The sequence below is a fragment of the Cherax quadricarinatus genome, chromosome 8 (genome assembly GCF_038502225.1).
Source record: "Cherax quadricarinatus isolate ZL_2023a chromosome 8, ASM3850222v1, whole genome shotgun sequence".
Classification (NCBI taxonomy): domain Eukaryota; kingdom Metazoa; phylum Arthropoda; class Malacostraca; order Decapoda; family Parastacidae; genus Cherax; species Cherax quadricarinatus.
Genome location: NC_091299.1, coordinates 10,148,761 through 10,161,886, shown reverse-complemented (window position 1 = coordinate 10,161,886; position 13,126 = coordinate 10,148,761). Strand labels below are relative to the sequence as shown.

The 13,126-nt window shown below is 37.5% G+C and overlaps 1 protein-coding gene across 1 annotated transcript in view; it reads left to right on the top strand.

Moving 5' to 3' along the window:
- LOC128685347 (bleomycin hydrolase) overlaps positions 1 to 13,126 on the top strand; it is an 88,975-nt gene that overhangs the window by 61,892 nt on the left and 13,957 nt on the right. Inside the window, exons 6-8 of the mRNA XM_070082853.1 lie at positions 457 to 541; positions 1,238 to 1,486; positions 2,011 to 2,237. Coding sequence (XP_069938954.1) covers positions 457 to 541; positions 1,238 to 1,486; positions 2,011 to 2,237 — 561 coding nt within the window. The remainder of the gene's footprint in view (positions 1 to 456; positions 542 to 1,237; positions 1,487 to 2,010; positions 2,238 to 13,126) is intronic.

Here is a 13,126-nt window from a genome sequence, read left to right as displayed (position 1 = left end):
TCAACAAGTACACTGGAATTGGCCGAAAATAGGGCTCAAGGTGGGCAAAATCGCCGATGAGTAAACTTTGTCGAGACCGCTAACTTCGCGAGAGCATAATTCCGTAAGTTTTCCATCAAATTTCATACTTTTGTTGTCATTATGATTGGGAAAAGATTCTCTATCTTTTCATAAGATTTTTTTTTTGTTTTTTTTGAAATTTGGCCGACCCTGAGAACAAGTCTCTGAGAGGACCTGTCGACCCTGAAAGGGTTAATCTTCAACTTGTTGGTATTTTCTACGATTTTCATCAACAGCATATTTGCATGTTGGGAGACTTAGTGTATCTAACTTATTTAGTTGAGTAAGTGTATGTTTTATATGTATAAACTATGATAATTTGGTGTTGATCAGGTGTAGGCCACAAATGGTATTAAGTATTGTTAGGATTGCAACATAATTTTCTTGATATTTCAGGTATGGTGTGATGCCCAAGAAATCCTTCCCAGAATCATTTAGTGCTGAAAACTCCATGAGGATGACCAAAATCCTACAGAGTAAGGTAGAGGCAGTAGTTGGATCACCTGTTGTACATTTTGCTGAATATTTATGCTGTAGATTATGAAATATTTGCTAAAAATATGGTAAACCTCAGTCTTAAAATTATGGGCAAAATTCAATGGGTAAATTGTTCTGTTAACTTCTTTATTTTCAATGTTTATTGCAGTATATCTGTAATGTGTTCTCTATGGGGAAGTGGAACAGAACTCTTCCTTCGTAAGCCATACCTGTCATAGGAGGGAACTAAAATGCTGGGAGGAAGAGGCTAGTAACCCCTTCTCCTGTATACATTACTAAATTTAAAAAGAGAAGTTTTTGTTTTTCTTCTTAGGTACCCTGTCTCGGTGGGATGCAGCCGGTTTGATGAAAAAAAATCTGTAATTTGTGTGTACAATACAATACAGAGTACTTTAGTGCATTTTATTATATTTTTTAACATTATTCTGATTTAATGGGCCCTTGGGCAGTCCCTCTATTAGTCTGTTATATTATAGTTCTTGGAGGACTCTATACCTGTAGGACTCATGCAGAACCCAGGAAATGAGGCAGTCAGATTTGATCATGGAAGGAAAGAGTCGCTCCAATGCATTGGATAAATATTCCTTTAAAGTACACCAGTCCCCTCTAGATGAGAAATATTTATATTTTAAGTATAACATTGATTGTTTCTTTGTAATATATTTTGGTTTCTTTTCAGTTGAGAGAATACACGCGAGAACTGCGTACAGTAATCAACAAAGGTGGTGATGATGCTGCAGTTACAGAGACGCTAATACGCCAGATGAGTGAAATATATCGAATTGTATCAATTTGTCTTGGAATTCCTCCTCAAACATTTACTTGGGAATATTATGATAAGGCCAAGGCATACCATAAAGTTGGACCCCTTACCCCATTAGAATTCTACACTGAATATGTGAAAATTGTGTATAACGTTGAAGACAAGGTCTGTAGTTGGTTTTCTTTCTTCTGTAGTTTTGTGTTATACAGAGTGGGGGGTCATTCAGAATTATAATTATTTTTTCTACATCTTTGGTGGTCTCACTAGTTCACAAGTTTATTACCCTAACTTCCTTTATGAAAATTGTGGCAGGTTAAGCTAGGGACTTAAATACTATATCTCACCCCTCCTGGTAGGCTTCACAGAGCATCATATGAGACTGTAACTTGGAAATCAGCTAAAGATTCTTAATTACTGAGTTTCATTCACTTATGTTACAATTCTTATGAAAAGACCAAACCCAGCCATGAGCTGACAGATTCATAGTCACATTTTCAATAGAATTGTTGCTTATATAATTTATTTTCATGCATATTTCATTCTGCGCAACATCCATTTCTAATTTTATTTTGCAATTTCCAGTTTACATAGATGGTAGAGTATATGCCTTATAATAATGGTAATTCACTTTTGTATTCTAAATTCAGTAAATGACTTAATGTGCACTATTTTTCCTTTTTATTTTCCAGGTATGTTTAGTAACAGATCCTAGACCTAACAATGCATATGGGTTGGCATATACAGTTGATTGTTTAGGAAATATGGTAGATGGCCGTCTGACCGTTTATAATAACCAGCCTGTGGAAACCTTAATGAAACTCTGTTGTGAGAGTATAAAAAGTGGAGAATGTGTGTGGTTTGGCTGTGAAGTGGGCAAGAGATTTGCTGGCAAACTTGGAATTCAAGATATTGACATGTAAGTTCCTAATATTGGTGTGAGCTCTTTATTTTTTTTTTTTCAGCAGCAGAATTAATCTACAGGATTAATATACAGCATTGTGAAACTGCTGCTGATGTTTTACTGATACATCTAAGAGATCTTTCAAATGAAATGTATAGCATTTCTAGCAAAACTTAGACTATAATGTACTTAAAATTTGTATAGTATTATTTTATATTTTTTATGGGTCTAGTACAGGCTATTGCAGTAAACTCTGAATATCACAGACTAATATGGGGTGTCCAGATATCAGAATTATGTTAAAAAAATAATAAAATGCACTAAAGTACTTTACTGTATTTTTTTTTTCTCTCTCAACAAACCGGCCATATCCCACCAAGGCAGGGTAGCCCAAAAAGAAAAACGAAAGTTTCTCTTTTTAAATTTAGTAATTTATACAGGAGAACGGGTTACTAGCCCCTTGTTCCTGGCATTTTAATCGCCTCTTACAACACACACGGCTTAGGGAGGAAGAATTCTGTTCCACTTCCCCATGGAGATAAGAGGAAATAAACAAGAACAAGAACTAGAAAGAAAATAGAAGAAAACCCAGAGGGATGTGTATAAATATATGCTTGTACATGTATGTGTAGTGTGACCTAAGTGTAAGTAGAAATAGCAAGATGTACCTGAAATCTTGCATGTGTATGAGACAGAAAAAAAGACACCAGCAATCCTACCATCATGTAAAACAATTACAGGCTTCCGTTTTGCACTCACTTGGCAGGACGGTAGTACCTCCATGGGCGGTTGCTGTCTACCAACCTACTACCTAGGACAATTTACAGATTTTTTTTTTTTCAACAAAACGGCCGTATCCCACCGAGGCAGAGTGGCCCAAAAAGAAAAACAAAAGTGTCTCTTTTCAAATTTAGTAATTTATACAGGAGAAGGGGTTACTAGCCCCTTGCTCCCGGCAATTTAGTCACCTCTTACAACACGCATGGCTTACGGAGGAAGAATTCTGTTCCACTTCCCCATGGAGATAAGAGGAAATAAACAAGAACTAGAACTAGAAAGAAAATAGCAGAAAACCCAAAGGGGTGTGTATATATATGCTTGTACACTTTACAGATATTCTGCAATAAACTTCTTTATTTCTTCTTTCAACGTACCAGCCGTATCCCACTGAGGTGGGGTGGCCGAAAAGAAAAAACTAAAGTTTCTCCTTTTAAATTTAGTAATATATACAGGAGAAGGGGTTACTAGCCCCTTGCTCCTGGCATTTTAGTCGCCTCTTACGACACGCATGGCTTACAGAGGAAGAATTCTGTTCCACTTCCCCATGGAGATAAGAGGAAATAAACAAGAACAAGAATTAGAAAGAAAATAGAAGAAAACTCAGAGGGGTGTGTGTATATATATGCTTGTACACGTATGTGTAGCGTGACCTAATTGTAAGTAGAAGTAGCAAGACGAACCTGAAATCTTGCATGTTTATGAGACAGAAAAAAGGACACCAGCAATCCTACCATCATGTAAAACAATTACAGGCTTTCGTTTTACACTCACTTGGCAGGAGAGTAGTACCTCCCAGGGCAGTTGCTGTCTACCAACCTACTACCTAGGACAATTTACAGATCTTCTTTCAACACACCGGCCGTATCCCACCGAGGCAGGGTGGCCCAAAAGGAAAAACAAAAGTTTCTCCTTTTACATTTAGTAATATATACCGAGTCTCCTGAAAGAAAGAAAAAATTGTACTACAATAATTTTTAACTAACCCTCTTTTTATTTTTTTTTATTTTTATTTTTTTTTTTTAAATTTACCATTACTTGCTTATTATTATAAACTATTATTATAGAACAGATAACCAGTGCAAGTTTATATTGTCAAACTTGTGCCATAATAAGAGTTAGCAATTTCTCTGTACTATATAATTACTTGTTTTAATCTACTATGTATAAACTATTAAGTTTGTTTCTTTATTTTCTCTTTTGACTACCATTACCTACAGACTATTAATTTTAATTTTCACTTCCAGTACCAATCAGTATTATTGTGTTCAGTATTCATACAACACTTGAATAGTTAGTTTAAGATGTTTATTATGCACCCCATACCCATCCTGTGGGCGGTAGTCAAAAGATTACAGAGGTACATAATTGGTCCAGGGACTGGACTCCAAAGTTTTGATAGCTGAGCAAGTTACAAAGGTAATGAACTAGATCTGGTCATAATCATGACCAAGTTACAAAGGTAATGAGCTCCAGGTTGAGCTGAATATTAAATCATAAAATTGTACCATATTAAGAGTTAACAGTATCCCTATAAAAAATTTCTTTTAAAAACTACTAGAAAAAATTCATTAGCTAGTAAGATAAATAAGTTTAGTTTCATAATATTTAGTACATAATACTTTGTTCAAAAGTCTAGTTGTAGAATCACACAATCATATGATTACAAGCATTGATCCTGATACCAACATTTTATTAAATGACTTAAATGCATCAAACAGCAACTGTAATTATTATACAGCAGACCAAGTAAAGACATTACTCAGAGCAACAATAACATGACTATCTTTAATTACAATGTCAGATCTTTGAGCAAACATTACGGTGACCTCACAGCATTACTCAATTCCCTGCATACCAGTATATCAATCATCACACTCACCTAAACCTGGCTAAAGCCTGGTACTACAGATGTCTATGCCATTCCTAGTTACACAGCCATACACAACTGTAGGACAGACCAGCAAGGGGGTGGAACAGTTTTTTTTTTTTTTTCCCTCAACAAGTCGGCCGTCTCCCACCGAGGCAGGGTGACCCAAAAAGGAAGAAAATCCCCAAAAAGAAAATACTTTCATCATCATTCAACACTTTCACCTCACTCACATATAATCACTGTTTTTGCAGAGGTGCCCAGAATACAACAGTTTAAAAGTATATATGTATAAAAATATACAATACAGTGGAGCCCCGCATAACAATGGCATCACATAGCGATTTTTCCGCATACCGCTTACTTTTATCGCAAAATTTTTGCCGCGCATACCGATTAAAAACCCGCTCACCGATTTTCGTCCGAGACGCGTCCAATGTGCCCTCAGCCAGCCTCACATGTGCCGCCCGTCCCATTGTTTACCAGCCAGCCTCCGCGGTAACATCCAAGCATACACTCGGAATATTTCGTATTATTACAGTGTTTTCGGTGCTGTTTCTGGAAAATAAGTGACCATGGGCCCCAAGAAAGCTTCTAGTGCCAACCCTGTGGTAAAAAGGGTGAGAATTAGTATGGAAATTAAGAAAGATTTTGAAGGGTTTGGGGCTAACCCTGAGAAGCCTATGCCAGTTGTGGAATCCATTGTGCCTACTTCAAAGATTAAGGAAATGTGTGCACAGTGGGTTGAACTGCAAACCTTTATGGATGAAAATCACCCTGACACAGCTGTTGCAAGCCGTGCTGGTGACTATTTCAATGACAATGTTGTGGCCCATTTTAGACAAATCGTAAAGGAACGGGAGGTACAGAGCTCTATGGACAGATTTGTTGTGCGACAGAGGTCCAGTGACTCTCAAGCTGGTCCTAGTGGCATTAAAAGAAGAAGGGAAGTAACCCCGGAAAAGGACTTGCTACCTCAAGTCGTAATGGAAGGGGATTCCCCTTCTAAACAGTAAGAAGATAATGCTCTCCCCTCCTCCCATCCCATCAATCATCACCAGATCTTCAATAAAAGTAAGTGTCATGTAAGTGTGCATGCCTTTTTCAGTTTGTGTGTATTAAAATTAATATTTCATGTGGTAAAAAAATTTTTTTTTCATACTTTTGGGTGTCTTGCACGGATTAATTTTATTTCCATTATTTCTTATGGGGAAAATTCATTCACATAACGATTATTTCGCATAACAATTACCCCTCTTGCACGGATTAAAATCGTTAACCGGGGGTCCACTGTACAGTGGATCCCCGGTTTACGATATTATTTCATTCCAGAAGTATGTTCAAGTGCCAGTACTGACCGAATTTGTTCCCATAAGGAATATTGTGAATTAGAATAGTCCATTTCAGATCCCCAAACATACACATACAAATGCACTTACATAAATACACTTACATAATTGGTCGCATTGGGAGCTGATCGTAAACCGGGGGTCCACTGTATATCCCTCCAAACTACCAATATCCCAAACCCCTCCTTTAGAGTGCAGGCATTGTACTTTCCATCCAGGACTCAAGTCCGGTTATTTAAAATAACCGGTTTCCCTGAATCCCTTCACTAAATATTATCCTGCTCACACTCCAACAGCTCGCCAGGTCCCAAATACACTAAATACACTAAATACACTAAACATACATGTACACATTTATTTATACACACTCTTCTGAGTTTTCTTTGATTTTATCTTAGTTCTTGTTCTTATTACTTTTCCTTTTATATCCATGGGGAAGTGGAATAAGAATCTTTTCCTCCATAAGCCATGCGTGTTGTGAAGGTCAACTAAAATGCTGGGAACAATGGCCTAGTAACCCCTTTTCTTGTAATAATTACTAAAAAGAATAAGAAGAAAATTGGAACAGCTATATACTACTCAAATCAACTTGAATGTATCAATAATCCTTGCAAAAGGGATGAACATGGAGAATATATAATAGCTAAATTTAAATCATAAGACCTGCAAAAGCCCTTCATAGTCATCAACATCTACAGAGTACCACAGTCAAACATTTACCATTTTAGTGAAAAATTAGGAAACATGATAACTGATGCACTCATGAACAAAGATCACTTACTGCTCACAAGAGATTTCAACATAGATCTCCTACATGATCAGGACCCACAAGTAACCAAATTCACAAACACTATGAGTAACAGTTTGTTGCTACCAACAATAACAAAACCCAGAAGAATCTATGAGACCAGTGTCTCCTTTTTAGATCACATCTGGACTAACACCGTATCCCCTTTAAAATCAGGCATAATCACAGGTAACGCCACAGACCACTAGCTATTGGGCCGTGCGGACGTGCTGCGCAGTAGCTCCTGATTGAGTTGGCTTTTGCGCAGCGGTGACGTGTACTTAGCTCTGTGAAGACTTGTTTGCGCGCTCTCTACGAATTGAAGCAAGATGCCCTCCATTGAACAACTTTACCAACAGCTTAAGGAAGAATTGAGGATGGCGAAGATGGAGATTCGGCGACTGACCGAGGAAAACAAGAAGATTTGTAGTAGTCCTCCTGTTTTGAGTCCTCAGGTCAAGAAGGGAAACTGGTCAGTGGCTGGACAGCAGGGAACGAAGTTGACGATCAAGAAGACAAATGGAAAGGTAGAAACGATGAAGAAGAAAGAGACTGCCGTGGAAACTGTTGTGGAAACATCTAATGCATTCTCAGTGCTACCCGACGAATGTGAGTCGACTACTGGGAACGTCACGACAAAAGACATTAAGGAAGGTAAGAATATTGTTGTTGTTGGGGATAGCCAAGTTAGGTATATGGATAGGGCGTTCTGCTTGAAGGACAGGAGTAGGAGACAGAGAGTTTGCTTTCCTGGGGCTGGGATGGAGGATATTGTTAGCCGTCTGGATGACATCATGAGAGGTAATGGGAGCAATCCTATTATCTGTCTCAGTGCTGGAGGCAACGATGTTGGCAGACGTAGGAGTGAAGACCTGATTAGCAGGTATAGGTCAGCAATAGAAATAATTAGGAGTAAGGGTGGGAACCCTGTCATATGTGGTATTTTGCCAAGGAGAGGAGTTGGAAATGAATGGTTGTCCAGGGCAATTGGTGTCAATTGCTGGCTGGACAAATACTGTAAGGAAAATGCGGTAACATTCATTGACAACTGGGACCTCTTCTATGGCAGAAATGACATGTATGCCAGGGATGGGGTTCACTTATCTAGGTCTGGGGTGGTAGCACTGGCAACTGCAGTGGAGGGAGCAGTTAGGACTTTAAACTAGGAATAGTTAGTGGTATGGGTTTTGGCAGGAAAACAGTGAAGTCCCAGTGTAGTAATATTACGAGTTCTAGGGGAACTAGTAATAAGCAGAACGAGGTAGATATTGAAAAGCCAGGGACTTTGGGTGATAAGGACAGTAATAGGTTTAGTAGAAAAACAGAAATGAGCAGGAAGGGTAAAGAGAAAGGAGAGTCTTTCAATGTTTATTATGCTAATTGCCGTAGTGCTAGGAATAAGATGAACGAGTTGAGATTAGTTGCTAGTGCAGGTAACATTGATGTATTTGCCTTAACTGAGACGTGGTTTAATTCAAAAAGTCGGGACATGCCTGCAGAATGTCATATTCAGGGCTTTAAATTGTTCCAAGTAGATAGAAGTATTGGGAAAGGGGGTGGGGTGGCATTGTATGTCCGAGATCGCTTGAACTGTTGCATAAAAACGGGTATTAAGTCTGAAGTAACACATACAGAGTCTGTTTGGATAGAATTTTCAGAGGGGCATGAAAAACTGATTTTAGGAGTGATATACCGTCCCCCAAACTTAGATAGGGACCAAGGGAGACTACTATGGGAGGAAATTGTTAAGGCCACAAGGCACGATAATGTAGTAATTTTAGGAGACTTTAACTTTAGTCATATTGATTGGAATTTCTTGACTGGGAATTTAGAATCATACGACTTCTTAGAAGTAGTTCAGAATTGTTTTTTGAAGCAGTTTGTGACAGAACCTACAAGGGGAAATAACATGCTTGACTTAGTTATGGCAAACAATGAATCCCTTGTTGTTAATAATTTAGAAATTTCAGAGAAACTGGGTGCTAGTGACCACAAATCAATTACATTTAGCATTGAATGGAAGTACGATAGTAGCGATAACTCAGTAACAGGCCCAGATTTTCGCTTAGCAGATTACGATGGGCTTAGAGAACACTTATCATCTGTTGACTGGGGTAACGAAGAGAGCTATCAATATGACAGTTTTCTGAACACTATACATGCTGCTCAAAGAACGTTTATCCCATATAAAGAAATTAGATCAAATAGAAATGACCCAAAATGGATGAATAATAGGCTCAAATATCTACTAGGGCATAAGAAAGGAATTTATAGGCGTATCAAAAGAGGTGAGGGTCATCTTATGAATCAGTATATTGACATTAAGAGGGACATTAAAAAGGGGATAAGAAAAGCTAAAAGGGACTATGAAATTAAAGTTGCTAGGGATTCTAAAACTAACCCAAAAAGTTTTTTCCAGGTCTGTAGAACAAAAGTTAGAGATAAGATAGGTCCCCTTAAAAATAACTATGGGCACCTTACTGACAAAGAGAATGAAATGTGCTCGATTTTAAATAATTATTTTCTCTCAGTTTTTACACAGGAAGACACTAACAATATTCCAGTAATTAATTTTTATAGTGGGCTAGAAGAAGATAAATTATGTAACATCACAGTCACTAGTGAAATGGTTGTGAAGCAGATAGACAGACTGAAGCAAAATAAGTCGCCGGGTCCTGATGAGGTTTTTTCAAGCGTTCTTAAGGAATGCAAAATGGAACTCTGTGAACCATTAACTAATATTTTTAAATTATCTCTTCAAACAGGTGTAGTGTCTGATATGTGGAAGATGGCTAATGTAATTCCTATTTTTAAAACAGGGGACAAGTCGTTACCGTCAAATTACCGCCCAATAAGCCTGACCTCAATTGTAGGCAAATTACTAGAGTCAATTATAGCTGAGATTATAAGAAGCCATCTCGATAAGCATAGCTTGATTAATGATACTCAGCATGGATTCACAAGAGGCCGGTCTTGTCTAACTAATTTATTAACTTTCTTCAGTAAAGCTTTTGAGGCTGTTGACCACGATAAAGAATTTGATATTATTTACTTTGATTTTAGTAAGGCTTTTGATAGAGTTCCGCACCATAGACTGTTAAAGATAGTGGCAGCTCATGTCATTGGGGGAAAAGTGCTCTCGTGGATCAAGTCATGGCTCACTGACAGGAAGCAGAGAGTGTCCATAAATGGGGTTAAATCCGAGTTGGGATCTGTAACAAGTGGCGTTCCACAGGGATCAGTCTTGGGCCCGTTGTTGTTTATAATATATATCAATGATCTTGATGAGGGAATTACTAGTGATATGAGCAAATTCGCCGATGACACAAAGATAGGTAGGATAATTGATTCAAACGTAGATGTTATGGAACTTCAGGAGGATTTAAACAAGCTCTATTCTTGGTCAGAAAAGTGGCAGATGCAGTCCAATGTAGATAAATGCAAGGTTCTGAAGCTTGGGAGTGCCCATAACCCTAGTACTTATAAGTTAAATGATGTAGAACTTAGCCATACAGATTGCGAAAAGGACTTGGGGGTTATGGTGAGCAGCAACCTTAAACCAAGACAGCAATGCCTAAGTGTACGTAATAAGGCAAATAGATTACTGGGATTTATATCAAGAAGTGTAAGCAACAGAAGTCCAGAGGTCATACTGCAGCTTTATACATCATTAGTAAGGCCTCACCTAGATTATGCAGCTCAGTTCTGGTCTCCATATTACAGAATGGACATAAATTCGTTAGAAAACATTCAGTGTAGGATGACTAAAATAATACATAGCATTAGAAATCTTCCTTATGAAGAAAGATTGAAGACTCTTAAGTTACATTCACTTGTTAGACGAAGAATGAGGGGAGACCTGATCGAAGTGTATAAGTGGAAGATAGGTATTAATAAAGGGGATATTAATAAGGTCTTGAGGATGTCTCTCCAAGAGAGAACTCGCAGTAATGGATTTAAATTAGATAAGTTTAGATTTAGAAAGGACATAGGAAAGTATTGGTTTGGAAATAGGGTAGTTGATGAGTGGAACAGTCTACCTAGTTGGGTTATTGAGGCTGGGACTTTGGGTAGTTTCAAATTTAGGTTGGATAAGTACATGAGTGGGAGGGGTTGGATTTGAGTGGGACTTTCACATCAGAGCTTATTTCTTGGGTGGCATTGAAAATTGGGTTGGGCAAATGTTTTGATAGTGGGATGAATTGTAAAGGACCTGCCTAGTATGGGCCAACAGGCCTGCTGCAGTGTTCCTCCTTTCTTATGTTCTTATAACCAGCCTAGGTAAATTGCCCCAAGAAACTACTAAAGTTACCTTCAGACTACATAATGAGACAGCAGTTAATAACTTTATAACAGCTATGATTAACATCGACTGGAATAATGAGCTAGAAACAGATACTGATGAATGTATTAATAATTTTCTAAAAAAAAAAAAAAAAAATTACATCTATAACAAGCATTGCCCCAAAAAACTAAACAGATCACAGCTAAGAGACTGAACAGTCCCTGGCTAAAACTCAGCATCCTTAAATCCATTAATACAAAGCACCTATATGAAAAAAGTATAGAATGGGCCAAATAACCAGAGACTATTCTAAATGTTACTTGTCAATCCTTACCAGCCTGATAAGAAGGTCAAAAAAATTGTATTATGAGAACAAATTACATAACATAAAAGGTGATATGAAAAAGACCTGGAAAACCCTATCTGAAATTCTAGGAACTAAAAAGATATCCAAAAACAAAACACTCAAGTTAACAAAATCAGACGAACCCCTGCTCCCACCAACTGAAACAGCAAACAAACTCAATGTTTTCTTCTCCACCATAGGAAAGAATCTAACAATATCCCAAGCTCAAACACCCATCCATCAGACAACCTCATGGGTACCTACCCAAATACACTACTTCTAGCTCCAACCAACCCAACAGCAGTCTCGCTCATCATCAACACCCTTAACCCTTTCAGGGTCTGTCCCGTAGATCTACGGCTTTATGTTTAGTGTCCAAACCGTAGATCTACGTCATGAGCTCAGCTCACTCTGATAAACTGTGAGTGGTACATTTGGGCCTAGATATGAGAGAATACATCTATGTGGTATGTGTGCACCACATAAAGCAAATCCTGCAGCACATTGTGTATAATGAGAGAAAAAAAACTGAGACCATGATTTTCGATTAAAACAGTGACTTTGCAGTGTTTTTTCGTATGTTTTTTATAGTTGTATTTGCGATTTCTTGGTCTCATTTGATAGAATGGAAGGCATATTACAGAAATAGAGATGATTTTGATTGGTTTTAGCACTAGAAATGGCTTGAAACTGAGCTCAAAGTAGCAGTAATGTTAAAATTTTGCCGATGTTCAAGAGTAAACAAATGACCTCACATGTCTAATACACATGAGCTGGTGGGTCTAATATACATTTACAAATGTGGTGATAATATTTATACAATTATTACAATTTTGCATAACAGTAAATCTTCTATTTTTTGGTGTGAATAAAAATTCATTATGTGAATAAGAAATCAAATTGGAATTTATTTGTAAAGCCTCAAAACGTAACTAACGAACAGAGGAAATGTTAGTTTAGTCCCAGGAATACCTACATTGTTTATTCTGGACCCTATTTTGAAATTGGAATATTTTGAACTTTGTGTTAAATTGACCAAATTACCAATTTCCAATCACATTATTTTGTAGTTGAAACAGTTGACTTGGCGATTTCTTGTGCTCAATCGATTGAATAGAAGTAATACTAGTGAAATAGCTAAGAATTTGGTCGACTGGAATAATGTAATTGGCCTAAAATGGGAGTCAAAGTCGGCAAAATCGCAGATTCGTAAATATCGCTGACACATCAAAATTTGCGAGAGCATAATTTCGTCAATTTTCCATCAAATTTCGTACTTTTTGTTTTATTACCTTCACAAAAGGATTCTCTACCATTTCATAAGAAAAATATCAAATTTTTTTTTTGAAAATTCTTGGACACTGGGGCACCACTTCAGATTTTGGCCTTGGACCCTGAAGGGGTTAAAAACAAGGCAGGAAATATAAATACCTTACCACCTTTTATATACAAAAAAGCTTCTCATGTATTGCAACACTCTTTAACCCTTA